This window comes from Polyodon spathula, chromosome 39 (assembly GCF_017654505.1).
Source record: "Polyodon spathula isolate WHYD16114869_AA chromosome 39, ASM1765450v1, whole genome shotgun sequence".
NCBI lineage: Eukaryota > Metazoa > Chordata > Actinopteri > Acipenseriformes > Polyodontidae > Polyodon > Polyodon spathula.
The window spans coordinates 189159-208096 of NC_054572.1; the positions used below are offsets into that span (position 1 = coordinate 189159).

Consider the following 18938-nt stretch of genomic DNA (forward strand, 5'->3'; position numbering starts at 1 on the left):
ATGTTAACTTTACTGGCTGACGAGGAGGTGAAATCACAAATAGACGGGACGGTGCGGGATGCTGTAATTTATGGGGAATCGCAGTTGTCGTGCCAACGATCTGTTGACTGACAGGTTTGAAAGTTGTAAAATGATCCCTTTGATCATTTTATGAGGCAGCTCAGTAGCGGCATTTGCGTGTGAAAGCGGCATAAGATTAATAGTATATGATCTCGTGCTTCCCTATTTTTCTAACCCCTAAAATATGTGAAAGCCCATGTAAATGAAGCTGGTTCTATCGACCGTGCGTGTCTGCCTCATAAACCTGCCACTAAAAAAAGGTGCGAGCGTATTTACATTTTGGCTATGCTGGTACTTTGAGGTGATGTACAATGAATTTAGACCACAAAATGAGAGATTTTGTTAACATAGAAAGTCTATGCTGTGTCCTTGTAAACGAGTCCTATCAGGTTAGTAGTGTTTTCCATATTCCTTTTCTTGACTGGATTTCTGTAATGTCTGAACTTTTTTACAGCCTTCATTTATTGTTACGTTGGAATGGAAATAAATGCATTTAAGAAAAGCCAGGCTTGAATTTTTTTTACAGCGACCCACCCTTCAAATCCAGCTGAAGGGGGAGCTACACCACGTTTAAATTGGAACACATTTCGGGAACATAGATTTTTGGACATGGTACATATAATGCTGGCAAGTAAGCGGACACATATTTGATAGGCTTGGCTAAACTGAACCACGGCTGTTCCACAGTGTTTGCCTGATCTGTACATGTTTAAAAGCAAGTTCTGTCTTTACAGGTATTTCAGACTTGGACTGTCAGTGTCCCAGTTCAGGCTGCATTGATACTCAGCTACTGCTGATAAAATAAATAAATAAAAATACAGTGTTTCAGTACCATTGCAGTGTCAGAAATAAGCTAGGTTTAATTCTACAGATATCTTTTCCCAGCCTGCCTTGTGAGCCGATTGCTGTAAAGAATTTGAAGGGATGTTAACAGTGTTGTCTCTTTCATTCCGGTTTCTCTTGCAGAAACAGGAAGGTGGTTGACTACTCGCAGTTCCAGGAATCTGACGATGCAGGTGAGATGTACAGGGGTGTACCCTGCTTAGTGTTACAGAATGCCTGGCAGGCTAATTAGAACCAAATAGGATATGAATAAAGAATGCTGAGGGTCTAGGTTTGAGGGAGTGGCACAGTATGCAATGTTCCTAGAGGTGGGGTGGGGTGGGGGTTCACTATTTAAATAGAACATTTTCTAAACTCGGCTTCTAGTTCTGCCTTAGAATTGCGATTTGAAGTAATGGTAACATTTGTTAGACAGACAGCGAAGGGCAGTGAGGGCAGTGGTCCCAGCTGTTCTAATCGGGAAGACCCGCAGAGATTTTAACTTTGTTTGTTGTTGCAAAGCTTGACTGCTTCTTTAGTTTTATATTGAGGACCTTTGTTTTTTTTTTTGTTGTATTCAGATGAGGAGTACGAGAGAGGTTCTGCACCTCCAAGCAAGAAAATGCGCGCCTCTCCCCGTGAAGTGAAACACAAGAAAAGGCCTGGGAAGAACTCTCAAGAAGACAGGTAAAGCAGACGGGACATGCCTTGTTTCCCTCTGTCTTGTTTTTACAACTTGCTGTTCCCCTGTCCCTGAATGCTACCATGGTAACCAAATCAGAGTTCTAGAACAGGGTTTCCCCAATCCTGATCCTGGGGAACGCCTGTGTCTGGTTTTCATTCCAGCCGAGCTCTCAGTTACTTAACTAGACCCTTCATTGAACTGGTAATGTGCTTAATCAAACCTTCTTTTTTTTTTTTTTTTTATTGTTTTCAGTTCTTAAACAGTTGCAGAGTTCAAGTTACTTGTAAAATGTTATAGCTGACTTGAACTTTTTCAGCTGTTTTAAGATCTGAAAACAATCACAAAGGTCTAATTAAGCAAATTATCAGTTCAATTATGGGTCCAGTTAAGTTAATTGAGAGCTCAGTTGGAATGAAAACCAGTAGACACAGTGGGTCCCCGGGACCAGGGTTGGGAACCACTGGCTTAGAGCACTGTTCTGTACCAGCAATTGCCCTCCCTCGCAAAATTAGCTTAATTGTGGTCCCAGCAAGGTGAATATTGCATTAACATTGAGAATCGATGATTAGGGTGAGGTGCTCTGTATCTAAAAAGCTTTCTTTCTTCTCCTTTAGTGATGACTCAGATGACAAAGTAACAAAGTCCAAAAAAGAAGAGTCTGCGGGTAAGCCCACAGTGTTTGTGGTTTAAATGTTTTACACGTTTTAATGACCACGGACTTGTACCCAAAGCGCTTCACACACACACAAAAAAAAAAAGAATTCACACAAACTGTTTCTCAGAGGCAAAACCAGCCTCGTGTTCTGCTGGTGCAGAGCTACAGAAGGGGAATCTGAAATCGTACAGGCGAAGGTTCAGAACTACGAACAGTCTTGTATAACTTCAGCTGCAGCCAAAAAGGGTTAATGAGCAAAAAATAAAGAACTACAGTCCACACACTACTCTGATTTCACTCTGTGTTACACAGCGTTCCTAATGAGACGAGGGTCATGTTGCATCGAGCCCATCGGTATTTTAATGAGCTCTGAAACAGTCTCTCCCAGTCTGAGCCTTCACAATGAGCACTCCTGTGTGTTTGTTGCCCTGAAACATTACAACTTAGGCCTAAATAGTTATTTCCAATCTGCATAAAATGTCTCATAAAACACTGTTCGGACACAGTAAATTATATTTCATTTAAAAAAAAAAAAAAATCAATTTGCTTTTATATGTAGAAAAAATGGCATCCTCATATGTGAGCATCATGCATTTGCATCGTCCATATGTCCTCAGTAAGTTTTTCTTATTTTTTTTATAATCTGTCCCGTATGTGAGGTCGTCATGCATGCAAGGGTTAAATAATGCTTTAGGTTCTGAACAAAAAAACGTGGAAACCAATTTAGTCTCATTATTTTTACATTGTTTATTTATTGAATTTTGACAATTAAACTAAAATTGCACTGAATAAAGCAAATGTATTTACTGGACTAAGATAGAGATTAATATTTTAAAGTTAAGCATGAGTTCTTTGTTTTACTTTATTCTCCACTCAGATGATTTCGGCAGCGAGGAAGACAATGATTTTGGGGAGGAAGAGGAGGGAGCCGACAGCGACTATGACAGCTCGAAAAAAGGGAAAAAGGGAAAGAAACCCAAACCTGAGAAGTCGCCCAAACAGATGCCGAAATCCCGGAAAAGGGCAGCAGGTAGGGAGACCACTGGAGCGGGTTAGGGGTCAGATGGGCGGTGCTGTGGGATATGCAATGCCTGTAGATCAGCGGGTCTCAAGTCATTGTTTCTTTACCTGCCACCCCCCTGGAAAGTTATTAGGGGGGTCTGCAGCCACTGCAAAAAGCTGCTATACATTGAATACATGGAACAAAAGAGATGTTTTCATATGCTTAATAGCATAACTGTATTAATTTATTTATGCCACTTTTTTTTTTTAATAAAGAATTGAAATATTAATATAAGGTTGCCAAATTCCAGTCCTAATGGGCGTTTTCACTCAGAGTTTAATAGGTCAAAAAATTAGTGGATTTCTTAGTGCCTGGATTGATGTTTAATTGGTTAATTTAGAACAGGGTTGGCTGAAAAACCTGGTGCGCAAGGGTAGGTTTCCCACACCCCAGAGGAAATGGAGCAGTCCTAATGTGTGTGTGTTCTGTGCCCTGCAGAGGACAGCGATGACGAGAAGGAAGTGAACACGAAGGTGCGGCAGCAGCGCCAGGCAGCCTCGAAAGCCGTCTCAAAACAGAGGGAGATGCTGCTGGATGACGGAGGCAGCGAGGAGGAGGAAGAGAAGGAGGACGAGGAGGTGCTCTTCGAAGATAGTGAGTGACCGAGGGGTCCCCAGTCCACTCCGATTCGAACGCCGCGAACAGGTTTCTCTTGGAAAGATCGGTCGCCCTGACAACCAGCTAATCAGACACTGCTGCAAGGCCAAAAATATATAGCATGTCAGGTGTTTTATCTGCCGTATTAGTGTTGCTGTTATACAAGCATGAAACTCAGGCAGCTGTACTGGCTTTCTAAATACACCATCTACTGGTGGTCTTTCTGTTTTATGCTTGTGATTTTCGCATTGAATACGTCAATGAGAACTATGAATTCAGTGTTTTTTTAATATAGATCTAGCATAAGTACCCCATTCTGAGCACAAAGAGACTGATTGAATATCCCTGGTGTGTGTGTGTGTGTGTGTGTGTGTGTGTCTGACACTCCCTTCTCTCTTGCCCACAGAGGAGTCAGGCAGCGATGAAGACTTCATGGTTGATGATGACGATGACAGCGATTACGGCCGCTCCCGGAAGAAGAGTAAGAAAGTGATCAGGAGGACCAGGCCCGAGAGGAAGGAAAAGAAGTCTCCCAAGCCCCGGCTAAAGGCTACTGGTGAGGCTGCGCAAGAATGCAGTTGCTTAGGGGGAAAAAAAAAAGTGTTTCTCATAAAAATGGTGTGGTGTTTGATAAATAGAGGGTTGTGGTTCGTGAACTCAATTTACTTTTTAAACTGTCACAGTGCTGTCTTGTTAAAAGGTGACCCTTTTAAAACCTGTTTCGAGGTATAAGGCTCCGTAAAACCAGTACGCCAGCATTTGTCTTCTCAGAACTGCGGGGTTAAAGGGGAGCACTGTGCTTGACTGAAACAAGGTATCTGTTTCACAAAGCAAGCCATATGCTTATCCGAACAGTCAAACTTCCACTGCAGACTTTTTTGATCCAGGCAAACACTTATATGTATTGCATATGGATTACTGACCTACAGGGACTAGGTTTAGATAATCCTTCCTCCTACACCACGACCGGTCCACACCAATTGCAATACAGCAGTTCCATTGTATGTAATTCTGCTTTCTCCATCTCCTTTCAGTGACTCCCAGCCCCATGAAAGGCAAGGGGAAGGGGCGGCCCAGCGCAGCCAAGGCGCAGGAGAAGTTCTCCCCCAAAGATGAAGAGGAGGATGAGGAAGAGCCAGAGAGCCCCCAGGAGGAGGAGGAAGACGAGGCGCCAGAGAAGAAACGCACTCCTCCCCCAAAGAAGACGGCCAAACCTGAGGAAGAGGAGGAAGAGGAGGATGAAGTGTCAGAAGAGGAGGCCCCATCTGGGGAGGATTGAGTGATGTTTGACACCAGTTGGGGGGGTTGGGGGGGGGTGGTTATGTGTAGAAGTAGAGAGGTTTTTTTGTTTTTTGTTTTTTTCCCAAAACGGTCAGTTTGGCTCAAGGGGTTAGACAGTTTTGGGGTTTTTTTTCCCTACTTTAACAGACCTTAGCAATGTTGTTGCCTAAGTTGGTACCCTGCTACCAGTAGTGGCTAGCTAGTTCACGGGTTTAATTGCTTGACTCGGCCTCTTGTATTTTTTGTTTGTTTCTGGCCTGATATCCTTGGCGTCACTGCTTTGCATGTTGGGAACCCACTTACCTGGTGTAGAGTTGTGTTCGCTAAGGAAGATCCCCAGGAATACCGTACAGCTGCATCCCAACTATGACTAAGGCCAGCTCTGTTGGACAGCATAGCATTGTCAGTGATAGTGGTACGCTTGTTGCCTGTATGTTGTGCCCCCCTCCCCCTCCCTTTGTAGTTCCATATGTTGCTGTTTGTTTTCCATGCCAACTTGTGTAACCTGCTCAGTATATCCTCTTTATAAAGCTGTCACTTTTATAACACTATCTTCATCATGTTAACGGTAATGTTTCCTGTCTACATCGATTCCCGATCAAGCTGCACAAGAAAACTCAGGTTACCAAGAAAAAACGAAAAACAAAGCTTTAATGAATCCACAACAAAAAAGGATACTATTCAGTTATCGGTAAATCTTCAAATTAAAGCTTCAAATTAAAGTAGCTGAACAATCGCAACAATTTTTGTCCTTTTAATGTCGGTTCCTGTGTTGGAATTGGAGTTTATGTAGTGCCTGTACTTTATTCAGCGTTCCATGTTTGGGGGGGGGAGTCATTTAGGCTCACTGCAGGCGCCCTGTGTGGCGCTTCCTATCTGACTGCTGGGTCTTACACCATTAATCAGCCGACCTGCTAAGACATAAGCTGGTTCTGTTAAATCCCTTGTGCAGAGTTTTCTTCTTCAGAGAAAGTCCAAAATTGATTTGTTTTTCTTTAAATACTTTCTGTTTTTTTTTTTGTTTTGTTTTTTTTAAATAAATAAAATATCTTGATTTTAAACAAAAATGATCATATCTATCTCTTTTACTCAAATGTTAAAAAGGAAAGAGTACCAATGTGAAGTTCTGCTTTCTGCCGGAAAGTATTGACGCAGCATTTGTTATTTGGAAGCCTATGTTTAATTTTCTTGCAGTGTAGTTTGTAAATGGTGTCAAAGCCTTTCCCCTTCAGGTTACATTGGCTAAAGCAATGTTAATTTTGCTCTACTTTGTACAAGCAAACACTTATCCATTAAATAAATCTTATTTTTTTTCTTCCTTTACGGTAATATTGGGCACTAAAAAGTTAACGTTGAAACATAGGCTGCTTGGAACAGCTCCGAGTGCTCTTAGTCGAGGTGTGCTCTTTGTGATAAAGACGTTAATCAGGATTGTAAGTTTGTTTCTGGTCCACTTGAGTGTGTGTGTGTGTTGTAAAAGCACCCTGCTTTTGAAGAGTTACAGGCCAGCGGGTGCCTGTGGCTGGAATCTTGTTTGTGTGCAGCTAATGCTGTTCAATAATACCGATGTACAATACAGTTTGTCTGTTCTGAACAGTTTATTGGAAGGGAATGGGGGAACTAAACGGTGTAAAACCATTTGGTTATTTTAGACTGCGTTTTGAAGGTACAGTCCCTCTGCTTCTAAATGAATGTGAATCATAGTACCCCAACGCCAGACGTGTCTCTGTATTCAAAATGATGTTGAACTGAACGTAGCTTTAAACTTTAGGGGGATTGCTCCTCTTATCCTGTGCTATTTGCACAGAATGAATGTGAATCAATTGCATTAATTTCCAGATTCGGTGTATTTGTAAAGACCCATATTTATACCACAGATTAAAGTGTTAATTCATGACATGACTATTTTATTTTTTTTTATCCCTATTGCATCTATTTGGTAAAGGTTTTCGTGGTGTTAGCCATGTGCATTATCTACAGTTGAGCTGAAATATCAACTAGTAATGAGAAATAATCAATAAAATATTTCAGCAACAATGTCTGAACTTTGGCACATCACTGTACTTGTGTATTGCTGTCAAACAATCTTGGACAGCTAGTGAAAATGAAAACAACATAACTTTTTAAATTGACTTTTTTTTTTTTGACCTGTAACTCCTGTACTGAAGTAGGGAGTGGCTCAATTTATTTTCCTGGCAGGTACAAAATGTAAAGCTGTAAACTGCATTTTTGTCAGACATGACGTATTCTGTAGTGATGATTAACCCCTATACTGTGCGTGTGTGTGCGAGTTCTTTTGTGTAGCAGCTAAGTTTGTCATGGGACATCTTTGTTCTAGCCCCCCCCCCCCCCCCCCCCCCAACAAAAAAAATATGCAACTGTTCTGAATATTCCTGGGGTGGGGTGGGGGATTCGGTTTTATAAAGCTTAAAAAGGAAACTTCAGTAAACATTCAGTAGCAAAGAGGCGCAAATGTGTTATTTTTAATTTTTAAATGCTGTAGTGTTCAGTTTAAAAGAAAAAAAAACTTGTATGTGTGCTGAAAATTAATGTAAATGTAAAAATTGTGAATCCTGTTTATAAAAGGCTAGGAACCTTTTTGTTAACAGTAGCAAAAAGGGGGGGTGGGGGGGGGGGGGGGGGGGGGGGGGGGGGGGGTGACCTTTTGAACTGTTGTGCATGTTATGATGGGGGATTCCACATCCTTTATTATTGGTTTCCCAGATCCTAATAAAAGCAACCTACTTTTTATACTGCTTAAACAATCGTAGTTTTGTGCTGCTCGCAATCACAAGCCTACATTTGTATGCATCACTTTTCAGGACATTATACCCAGAAACGGGTGCACTCGAAACAAACTTGCCAAGTCCCGGTCCTCATCCCCGTCCCCCCCTTGCCCATAGGGGGTGATGTTGTGTACTAGCATGCATCATCTGAAATTGAACGCCACTAAAGGGTAAATGATGGCTCCCTCTATGGTTTGGCTAGCCTGTTTCTCAGTGTCTGGTTTGTGTTTCACCACTACTGGTTTCTGGTAATTTGCTGCATGTCTTGTCAACTCTCAATCACGCTCCTTAAAATTTCAAATGTAGCTGGGTTTAGGGCTATTTAAAAATATGTTCTACTTCTCTAGATTAAATTAGACACCAGCAATCCCATAATAGTTTTGTAAATATCAAACTTGGTTTAAAAAAAACATTGTTTGATCGTTGCCTGGAGCTAACAATTCAAGAATGTGGGCTGCTGACTGTGGTGACTTCAATGCGTGAAATAGCTCTGTGGTTTGAGGGAAGGGCTTGTTTGCATAACTAACTTCCTAAAACACCTGCAAAAGAAATAAGCAAACTAGAAGTCCAGTCCCTGCAAAGACTTTGGTGCCAGGTAAGTCCCAGGCTTAGCAGTGCTGAAGTTACTGTATGTTAGTAATGAGACTGCATCCTCAAATTTATAAGCGTGGACTAGAAAGACCAACATCAAATATGTTTAGTACACTAAAATATGTAGAAGCTGTGGCTCGGAAAGAGAAGAAAAACAGGTAAGGTTCAACCAGGCTGCACTTAGATACATGTCTGTGCTCATTACTACATGTCATGTGTAGACTCCTCAGTGTTAATGCATTTTGACTGTGTTTGCTTCTATTAAAGACTAGCGATTGCTGTTGCAGGCTTTTCTAAATAGGGAGATGCGCATGGAAACTCATAATTTGCTCAAGAGCCATCCATTGGCTAGCCCTGTGCTAAACCACTCCACTGAGGCTGAGCTTCAGGTCAAAGAGGAAGTTTCGTGGCACTGACTTCGACCAACAACCAATTCCCTGGATTTCCCGGGCCATCTTTGTTGACAGGTCTCCTGCATGAATTGAGAATGGTCCTAGAATGGGATTCAACTTTTAAGGTGGCAGTCCTCTGCAGCTGTCACCTTGCCTGCATCAGACTCCTGCACCTGTGGTTGTAGGTTTTATATTCATTATAATGGAGTGATACACTGGTCTTACAGTTTACAGCTCATTGCCCTACATACAGTGCAGCGTGACAGAGCCCGGGCCCTTTGCACAAAATTGTCTGGTGACGTGTGTCATTTTTGAGCACTTCTTAATAAAGCGGCCGCGCCCAGTCTGTCAGGCACTCCTACAGGGCAGGATTGTCAGGACCAGGTTCAGCACTGTTTGCTTGCAGTCAAGTTCATTAAACCACATCCCGGTTTCATGTTGATTTTATATCCCTTTGTTTAGTTTAGTAGCGGGGGAGTTTACTCTCTGTGTCAGTCTTTGTTCTGTCTCTGGTGCTTGCACAGTTAAGAAGGAACTCTGGAGCAGGTTGTTCTGTGAAAAGGCAGTCAGCTCTACTGTAATTGGTAAAAGTGATAGGACCAGCAGCCATCAAAGACCCTAGCTTGAACAAGTTCCTGATTTTTTGGTTTGGGTTTATAGAAAGCGTTCTTTTACCTGTAAATTATTAAGTTGAAGTTCACAATATTGTACACATGTTCCTGTTTATCAAGTTCAAGCAGTGGTGGGGGATAGATTAGTTTAGACCTCAGGCCAGTAACTCAAAAACAAATCTATTTGCAGAAGGAAAAAAAAAAAATAGAAGCTATTTTACTGGAATTGCCCCGTCGACAATTACGATTCTCATCAGGAACCTGACAAACTTCATGCAGGCATGAAGCGCGGCCACAGCAGGTTTTGTAGACTTCCTCCAACAGCCAGCAGCAGCTTTCCTTCATTTCTTTCCTGTACATTTATTTTAACCGAAACCACTCTGATGACTAATCGCCATCTCCCTTAGATCCCTGGGACTTGAAAGAATTAAAAACTAAACGCTGAGCAAAAGTATATAAAGCTAAGGGTTTGTTACTCGAGTATCAAGCTGTCTGCACACCCAGTATAAATACAATGCTGTAAACCACATGCATCACTGGATAATAAACAGTCTGCTCCACAGATGGGTGTTTTTGCTCTGGAACCACACTGTCTCTGCGATGGGGTCAGTAAACAGGAGGATCCGCCCTGCCCTGCCTGTCCAGAAGAGTAGGAGCTGGGAGTGTCTTAATTAGGACCAAGCACACCGTCAGTTACTGTTTGCTATTCACAGAGAGTAGGAAGATAGATTTACTGTGTAGTCAAGGGCAAGGTGGTGCGAATGAGGTCCCAATCAAAACTTCGCAAACCGTACCATTACCACCAATAGCAACAATAGTTGGGTCTATACTGACAGTACCAACTTCTAATAGCACCACACTGACATTTAGGAACCTTGTCGCATGTGTTTTATTTCTTTTTTTAATGTATTTAGTGATGTTAGTATGTGGGTCAGTAATTCGCCATTTGATTGTGCTGTGTGGTCTAATACAGTATAATGCTGCCTGGTACTGATGTGGCTGCCAGCAGGGCGTTTTGAGTCGCATCGTTGTAATTGAATCGTTTTGTTAACGGATGATCCTGTCACTACAGCTGCATAAAAGATTGTGTTTCCCTTTAAAACTGCAGATACTGATTGGGTTCTGGTTATTGAGAGGGTCGGGGTTATAAATAGCCGTTGAAATGACACCGCAAGGGTCTTTTTTTTTAAAAGAGTTTTAGTAACTTTTCCCAATAGCTGTTGGTCAGCACAATACACATTTGGCAATTGTTTATATTGCCTTTATCAGAGGTCGCTTGGACAGAATAATCCACCGCAGCGGCTGTGTAGCTGGAGATCAGGCCTTGTATCAGATTTCTGGAGGTGGCTCCCGCTCTCTCTCACCTGTTTCCACTGTCACCGCTGCCTTCTCCTCACACGGGCTGCTAAACGATACTCCTTCCTGGGCTCCCAGGCTGCCACTTCAGATAAGTCATGTTTTTTTCCCCGCTGTAACAGAATCTGCCGTGGGTGGAAAAAGGTATACGAGATGCCAAAAGACGATTAAGAAGGACTATGAGATCACTTACCTTTTTATTTCCGCTTGCCTAAATAAACACCATTACTTTCCTTTCACAGCATCCCTACGCCCAGAAAATTACAGCCTGAGAAAGCACATTTCCCCACGGAAGAAAAACAAAAGGCTGATATATGATCTACCCATAACCGTCACGGGCACCGGGACAGTGCAGTGGGGCTGAACAGAGCCTGCACTGTGAAACCTGTCTCTCTGTAGTCCACTTTCCCTATTGGGAGAAGGGAACCCCTATGCACCAATGACATGTGCACAGAGGTGCTGTGAAGTGGACTGAGTACGGTGGTATCGCTGGACGTAGCTTTACATACAATGGGTTGTAATCATAAACTATTAGCGCGCCAGTCGACACACTAATGCCTTATGAATAGTCATTTTGTTCAGTGCCCTTCAATTTTACACTCCAAAACAACGTGTTTTGTTGGTTTTCCATCCACTGCAGATTCTAGCGAGTCAAAGGGAATTCCCCGTGACGTTTCGTGATGTCGTGGCCAATCTGCATGTGTCGCAACGTTTCCAAATCGCATAAAACATATTCTCTATAGTAGCTATCACGGTACCGGTAGACACTGTTGTGGCGCCTCTGTAAAGAATCACTACTGTATTCCCTTTTGATTTTTTTTTTTTGGCTCCGCCCCTGTCGCTTTGGCAGGGTCTCGGTGATAAAGTTTAACCTGGCATTTTAAGAAGTTTACAGCTAGGAGCAACACGATGGGAGTCCTACCGCTCTGCTGAAAAGCAGAAGAGAATTGTCAAGGTAAGATCGGTCTGTAACACTGTCTGAAATACAGCTCACCTTTCTATAATGTTTCATTTGTTTTAGTTTGTCATTAGTATTCCGTTGCAAACTTAATGCAATTGTAAATATCACACATATTTTAGTCACAATTAATCGCGCTACTGGTTGAGATACAGTCAAAACTTGCTGAATCTGTCTGTTTCGTATTCTCTGTATTACTGTTTTCGTGGATAGGGTTTTTGCAGTCTTTGAGAATTGAATGTCATTAAAAAAAAAAAAAAAAAAAAAAAAACCACGACCTTTAAATGGAAATAATATGTTTGTCCTTTTTAGATTGCACATTATGTAATGACCCGGTTTCTTTTCACATACGGTGTATCTAGAAGTAGTTTGCGGTGACGGTGAGTCAGTTTGTCACCCGCAAAGATGACATCCTGGCGCTCAGACTAGTGTTGATATTTTGGAATAGTACGGGGTTACAATCACTATCAGATTTTGTCTTGGGTGTCATGTGCCCAGGTATTAAAGCCTCTCCGGCCAGTACTGATGCTATGCAGGTACTGTGAGCTTGAACCTGCGCTCCCCGTTACAGTCACAGAATCTCAGGCAGTCATTCAACTTCAAACACAATAGCGGAGTCGGGGAGAGACACTGATTTGCCTTATAAAATATGACAGCTTGGAAAGTGTATGCACAGGCGGGTATATTTATGCATGTGTGTGTGCATGTAAGTGTGCATGTATGTAAATATATGTACATGTATTGCTTCTGGGTGTATAGTCGTTGTTTGGAAAACATTGCTGCATTGTTACTGAGATGGTCAAAGTGAATAAACTAAACTAAAATAAACCAGGATGCTGCTGCCAGCTCAACCAGAAGACTCCAGGTAAGCACACTCGTGTGTGTTACCTTTATCACCAGGTCAGATTACAGTTTATTTATTAGTAACACGTTGCTTGGCACGTTGTCAGGGTAACTCGTCGTAAGCACCTGTCGCATAGAAATCAGCTCCCCCATTGCATTTCCATTAGATGTGTGTTTGCTCAAAGCTGTCTCACCCTTGTTTGCCAGAATAGGTGTCAACATGGGATACTGTGCATTTAACCCTTTATGAATGAATGAATCGCTGACACGCTCCGTCTGCTTCAGCTAGCAGATCGCGATCCTTGTCTTATGGAAAAGATAAACCTGTCACTACAGATATCAATACATCAAATATATTTAATGACGTGCTAGTTAGTTAATAAACAGAAAGGCGCTGCATACAGCTGTCATGCGTCTCTGCAATATATTATTATTAACTGGTGCTTGTCATTCCTTTGACAGACTTTATAGCATTTACAAGTACCTCCAAAAAAAAAAAAAAAAAAAAGCCTGTTTGTGTTTTATAAAACTTTCTAGTAACATTTCCCATGCTCGTAAATCCGGAGCTTCAATCTATTCATCGGTATCTCTACCGAGGCTTGAAGGTCGTTTCATTGTCTGCTACCTGCTGTAGAAAAGATAACCTGATGTACCTGTAAGCCAAGAAAAGTTCATTTACTATTTCGGAAATGTGACCCTGATGGATTAGAATCCAGTTTGACTGGAAGTGCAGTATGTCAGCAATTATTAGCGCGTTTTCACAATGACGTGCGTGCTGATAACTGGACTGTGCTGAGCAAAACCCGTATATACTAGCGTGCCGCTTCTTGTTTTACCTCTGTTTATTCTCCTTCCCTTTTAAATGTTTATTGCTGAGGGGCAAGTTGTCGGAATGCTGGAACTGGAGCCTCTCATTGGCTCGCCCAACCTGAAGCCACACCCACATTGCTTTTTAATAAAGCCCAGGTATAATAAATGTACAGTAAACAGAAAGGATATATATATCCATATATATATATATATATATATATATATATATAATATATATATATATATATATATATATAATATAATGGTGACAGGGCATGGTGACAGGGATTGCTCTAAGCTTGCGTTGATGGGGTGGGTGGGGGTGTCGTATGTTTCTAGTCAGACATGCTTTCTTCTGTTGTAAAACTGCCGAAGGAAACGTCTCTCAGGATGTCATTCCGGATGTTTTGTTATCGGGTACGCTCGCTTCCTGTTGAAGAGCGGCTGTCTGTGTGAATTCACAAGCTCATATTTATAACAGGTCACACTGGCTGCTGCTGTGCAAAGAACAACTGAAGGAAGCCGTCTGTCAGATAGGAAAACGGACTCCCTGTGTGAATGATGCTATCTGGTGCTTTAATGTTATGTCAAAGATGGAACCCCCTTTGAAGACGCATGGCTGCTATATTAATGGTTTCAACCCCCCTTTAAGGAGGTCCCTTTAAGTAGAATCAGCAGGATATGTATATAAAGTACACTAGCTTCTGAGACCACGAAAGTCTCTTCAGGTGAGAAATGGGAACCGAGACAAAGAAATCTCCTGTTACAGGTCAGAGCATCCTGTTCCACAGCATCGAGTAACAGCAAGACTGTCTCTGCTGATTATATCATTTCCCTGCTGTTTTCACAGGCCCAGATTAGCACTGATGCTTTGCTAATAAAGGTTAAATCAGGTATCCCAGGATAGGTACAGCTTATCAGAGTGCTTAATACTAGTTACTGTTCTCTATCCCCCACCGCTGTGTAGTTTAAGTGGCGTAATCTTTCCTTGACCTCTATAGCTATAGAGGGATAGAGAGGGGCAGAATATCAAATTACGCAGTGTAGTTCAAAGCAGATCTATCATCCTTCATGCAAAAGGTGTAATCAATTACTTTATAGGTTTGTGAAGTAGAGAAAGGGTTATTTTGAGCATTATGATAATGAAAGTTGAAAAAGCGGAATTATAAAAACAATGAAAATCCAGCGGTCCCTAAATAAATCAATAAGCATTGTCGTGAATTGTTCGCTCCCCTCCGGAAGCAGGTTTGCTTGCAGTCCAGCTGTTTTCTTGTTGGGATGCTTGTTCGTGAGGCTTGTGCCTTGAGTTGAGAATTTGTATAGTGTAAGTGTCAAACTTTCTCTCTGTTGATTCTCATGTTGATTCTTAACACTCAGAACTGTTTAGACATGATTGCAGCACTGCAAAGTTGCTTACTGGAGCAATTGAAAACATCTGCTTCTAGTAACCCTGTTCCCTTCTGGAACCTGACTCTCTAAATCAGGTTATTTGTATGTTATGATAATGAAATGAGAATGCACGCTGCAAGCTCCACTCTGTGTAAAAACAGCACCGCTCTCAGCTGTGCGGAGCGGACTGAGCAGCAGTGAAGATGAAATCACAACTAACTCTTTGATCTCTTTTCTTTCTGTTTAAGCTTTAAGGATTTCACCACTCAGGTTACAAACTACCAGAAGACAGGAGGGATGGTTAGAGAACAAAACCATTGGGGTCAAAATAATCTGGTTTCAGATAGTGCCGACTGAAGCACCTGGAAAAGCACTTTCAACCGGCCAAATGTTGACTATAGGCCACAGATTCCAGACCCTCAATAAAGCATGAGATTGAGCGAGACGGAATGAAAATTAACAACCTTGTAAAACATGGAAACAAAGTATCCCTTTTTTAAAAATACCTCAAGGACCCCCCCTGCACCCCCTGGCTACTTTTCTGCTCTCCCGTTTGAGGCTGTGAGAGCCGCCTGTGACATGGCAGTGCGATCCTGGCTGTGGGCTCTGCTGCGAGGCCGCAAGACTCAGCTCCTTCTGGTCAACATGCTGACCTGCGGCCTGGAGATCTGCATGGCCACCGGGACCAGCTGCGCGGCCCCCCTGCTTCTGGAGGCTGGGATAGAGGAGCAGTTCATGTCCATGGTCCTGGGTAAGGCCTCAAAAATAACCTCCAGAAAACTGTGTTCTTTACCCTCATGGCATTTTGCCGTGGAACAGTGGCACAGTAATTTTGCAGTACACAATGCTTTCCCCAGTTCTTCAACTATATATTTAGAGAGCTTTACCATACTTCTGTGTATTAACTTGCATTAGTAGGCTTTACTATACTAGCTGTGGTTTTACTGTGGTGTAGGATTTCCATTGCCTACACTTTACTGGGGAAACTTACCTGTTTCTGTAGTCACTACAGCTTTTTCGTATCACTCTGTGCTTCTTTATTTACTTGACAAAAGGGATTTCATTTTTTTTGTATGTGTTTTTTCTCTACTACTATCTGACTTCCTTATTTATTCATTTTTCTGCGGCAGGTGTGGGGCCAGTCCTTGGCTTGCTGTTTGTCCCGATGATCAGCTCGGCCAGTGACCGCTGGACCGGGCACTATGGCCGGAGACGCCCCTTCATCTGGTTGCTGTGCCTGGGGGTCCTGCTGAGCCTGATTCTTATCCCCCATGCCTCGCTGCTGGCGGGCTGGCTGTCCGTGCAGAGCAAAGGGCTGGAGGTGGCTCTGCTGATCACTGGGATCTGCTTGCTGGAGTTCTGCGGGCTGGTGTGCTTCACCCTTCTGGAGGCCCTGGTGTCAGACCTGTTCCAGGACGAGGAGGGGTGCCGGCAAGCCTTCGCCATGCACTCCCTGATGATCAGCCTGGGCGGCTGCATCGGCTACCTCCTCCCAGCCGTCGACTGGAAAAGCATCCCCCTGGTGCCTTCCCTGGGCGGGCAGGAGACCTTCATCTTTGTCCTGCTCACCCTCATCCTCTTGTTCTGTGTGCTGGGCACAGCCTTTGTCTCCGAGGAGGTCTTCAAGAGCAGAGGGGAGTTTTCAGTGGTGGAGTCCCGTTTTAAGTGCCGGTGCCCCTGCCCGCTGTCTTTCCGCCCGCGCCATCTGCTCTCTGCCCTGCGTAGCTGCTGTGCCCTCTTGCCCAGGCTGCGGCAGCTGTGCCACCGCGTGCCCAGGGTGATCCGGCAGCTGTTTGTGGCGGAGCTGTGCAGCTGGATGGCTCTCATGACCTTCATTCTGTTCTACACAGACTTCGTCGGAGAGGGTCTGTACAAGGGGGTGCCCAACGCTAAGCCGGGCAGCGCCGAGAGGCTGAGATACGATGAAGGTACGCCACTATTCTTAAGTTACCCTTAAGTAACTCCTGTTAACTGTTTAAAAAACAAAACAGCATGGCTTATACCCTGATAATATTGCTACACAGTTTTGTTTTGCTGAAGTTTACTGTGTTGGAGGTTTTCTTCCACTTGTCAAAGCATGTGTTTCCACAAAGGTTGATTTGTGCTTAACGTTGTCAGTGGTCTGTCTCTTTTTGGTGCAGGGGTGCGGATGGGCAGCCTGGGCCTCTTCCTGCAGTGTGCAACCTCGGCGATGTTCTCTCTTTTCCTGGGCCGGCTGGTGAAGAAGCTGGGCCCCCGGGCCGTCTATTTGAGCAGCGTGGCCTTCCTCGCCTTCGCCACTCTGGTCATGTCCCTGTCGCACAGCCTGGTCCTCATCACAGCCATGGCGGGCATGACTGGCTACACCTTCTGCACCCTGCAGATCCTGCCTTACACACTCGCTTCGCTCTACCACAGCGAGCACCAGGTGAGCAGTGCCATACACAGACCTTTCACAAGCTTACAGGCTAGTTCATACTTCAGGCTTGGAATTCATATTATATATATTATTTGGAAATAATATTTTGTATATCATATCTCATTTTTGCCTTTGCCAGGTGTTTTTTTCCCAGCACAACACAAGAGGAGCCACTGCTAAAGAAGAAGGCGGACTGACTCACAAGACTCCCTACATCAACGGGCACCCGGGGGGCATGCCTGGACTTGGACTGCCACTCCCTGCCTCCCCGCTAGCTCTCCATGTGCCTGTGTGCGGCGATGGCACGGCACCCCCTGCTGGTCGGGGGATTTGCCTGGACTTGGCCATCCTGGACAGCGCGTTCATGCTTTCCCAGGTGGTGCCCTCCCTCTTCATGGGCTCCATCGTTCACTTCAGTCAGTGCGTGGCTGCCTACATGGGCTGTGCCTCTGCCATAGGGCTGGTGGCCATCTACGTCTCCACCAAAGTGGTCTTTGAGAAAAGTGACCTGTGCCGTAGCCCTGACCCGGCCCCTCTGATAATGCCCTGATGAAACTGATTTGCACACAACACACTGGAGGCGACGCCTGTGCTGCTCTTCAGTTGAGTGCCTTGGGATTTTTATTGTGCACAGGACCAGCCTTGGTTTGGCACAAGTGCCATGCTGGGATGTTGCAGTTCAAAGAGAATCAAGTCTCCTACTGAGCCAGCAACACCTCTCCGTATACTCGCTCTACAGCACTAGGCGTTCTGTGATCTAATGACAGGACAAAGTCAAGTTGCCAAGACATTTATACATGTCAAAGACTTTTTTTTTTAAAGATGTTCAAGTGCCTTTAAAACAACGTATCTACCTGATACCATGGCTGCCTCTTACCACAGGTGCTTGCAGGTGGATGTTAGTTACAATATATCAAATAAATGGATGTATGTTTCTAAAGTGGGTGAGGGGAGGTATCACTGAAAGACACTCTGCCCTGAATGCAAGACCCAATGGTCATATACACTGAAGAACACACATGCCAGTAAATATATTCAACGTGCTCGGTCTGCAAGACCACACGCAAGCCTTTCAACAAGGCTAGTTAGTATTACTCAATGCACTGGAACAGACAGCTGAAAGCGTACAAGATGTCAACACTTAGGGATGTTTGCCCATGCAAAGTACATCCTGCAACATTCTTCTGAGTGGTTTACAGTGTCTAATACCCTGTCCACTCTCCCCAAATAGCACACTTGATGGATGCTTATGTAGGTAGCTTGAAGTGGGGGACCATGCAATTAAAACATATATAGTGTGTTATTTCTATCAATTCAAATTGAGATGCCAGTGCACTTATAGATGGCATTGCACCACAGCTATATATATATATATATATATATATATATATATATATATATATATATATATATATATATATATATATATATTTGAATGGGAGAGGAAATTTCTTTATTGTTATAGGTAATTGAAAATAAATCTTTGCAATGGGTTTTAAATAGATCTCTGTTTTTTCACTATGACGTGTGTTAGATAGAAATGGAAATAGCATTATTATTTATTCAAACTCCGAGTTCTTTTGTACCGTTTTATTTGTGCAATTTCAAGTTAGAAACTACAACAAGGGCCAGTCTGTGTGA

The 18938-nt window shown here is 43.3% G+C and overlaps 2 protein-coding genes across 2 annotated transcripts; both read left to right on the top strand.

Moving 5' to 3' along the window:
• LOC121304653 (nuclear ubiquitous casein and cyclin-dependent kinase substrate 1-like) lies at positions 1-7514 on the top strand. The gene is made up of 8 exons (XM_041235918.1): positions 1-63; positions 995-1076; positions 1464-1569; positions 2182-2231; positions 3100-3252; positions 3724-3879; positions 4289-4438; positions 4917-7514. Exons 1-8 carry the CDS (start codon positions 1-3, stop codon positions 5159-5161), a joined length of 1005 nt encoding a protein of 334 aa, XP_041091852.1. The 3' UTR covers positions 5162-7514.
• A 4099-nt stretch (positions 7515-11613) lies between these two features.
• LOC121304738 (solute carrier family 45 member 3-like) lies at positions 11614-18650 on the top strand. Its single transcript, XM_041236107.1, has 5 exons — positions 11614-11854; positions 15148-15650; positions 16030-16827; positions 17041-17306; positions 17437-18650. Exons 2-5 carry the CDS (start codon positions 15374-15376, stop codon positions 17845-17847), a joined length of 1752 nt encoding a protein of 583 aa, XP_041092041.1. The 5' UTR covers positions 11614-11854; positions 15148-15373; the 3' UTR covers positions 17848-18650.
• Positions 18651-18938: the final 288 nt, after the last annotated feature.

Coding starts and splice junctions, on each gene's coding strand:
- LOC121304738 (XM_041236107.1), top strand. CDS start 15,374: ATGGAAACAAAGTATCCCTTTTTTAAAAATACCTCAAGGACCCCCCCT. Junction 15,651..16,029: donor GTTCATGTCCATGGTCCTGG/GTAAGGCCTCAA, acceptor TTTCTGCGGCAG/GTGTGGGGCCAGTCCTTGGC. Junction 16,828..17,040: donor GAGGCTGAGATACGATGAAG/GTACGCCACTAT, acceptor TTTTTGGTGCAG/GGGTGCGGATGGGCAGCCTG.
- LOC121304653 (XM_041235918.1), top strand. CDS start 1: ATGTTAACTTTACTGGCTGACGAGGAGGTGAAATCACAAATAGACGGG. Junction 64..994: donor ACGGGACGGTGCGGGATGCT/GTAATTTATGGG, acceptor GGATGTTAACAG/TGTTGTCTCTTTCATTCCGG. Junction 3,880..4,288: donor GGAGGTGCTCTTCGAAGATA/GTGAGTGACCGA, acceptor TCTTGCCCACAG/AGGAGTCAGGCAGCGATGAA.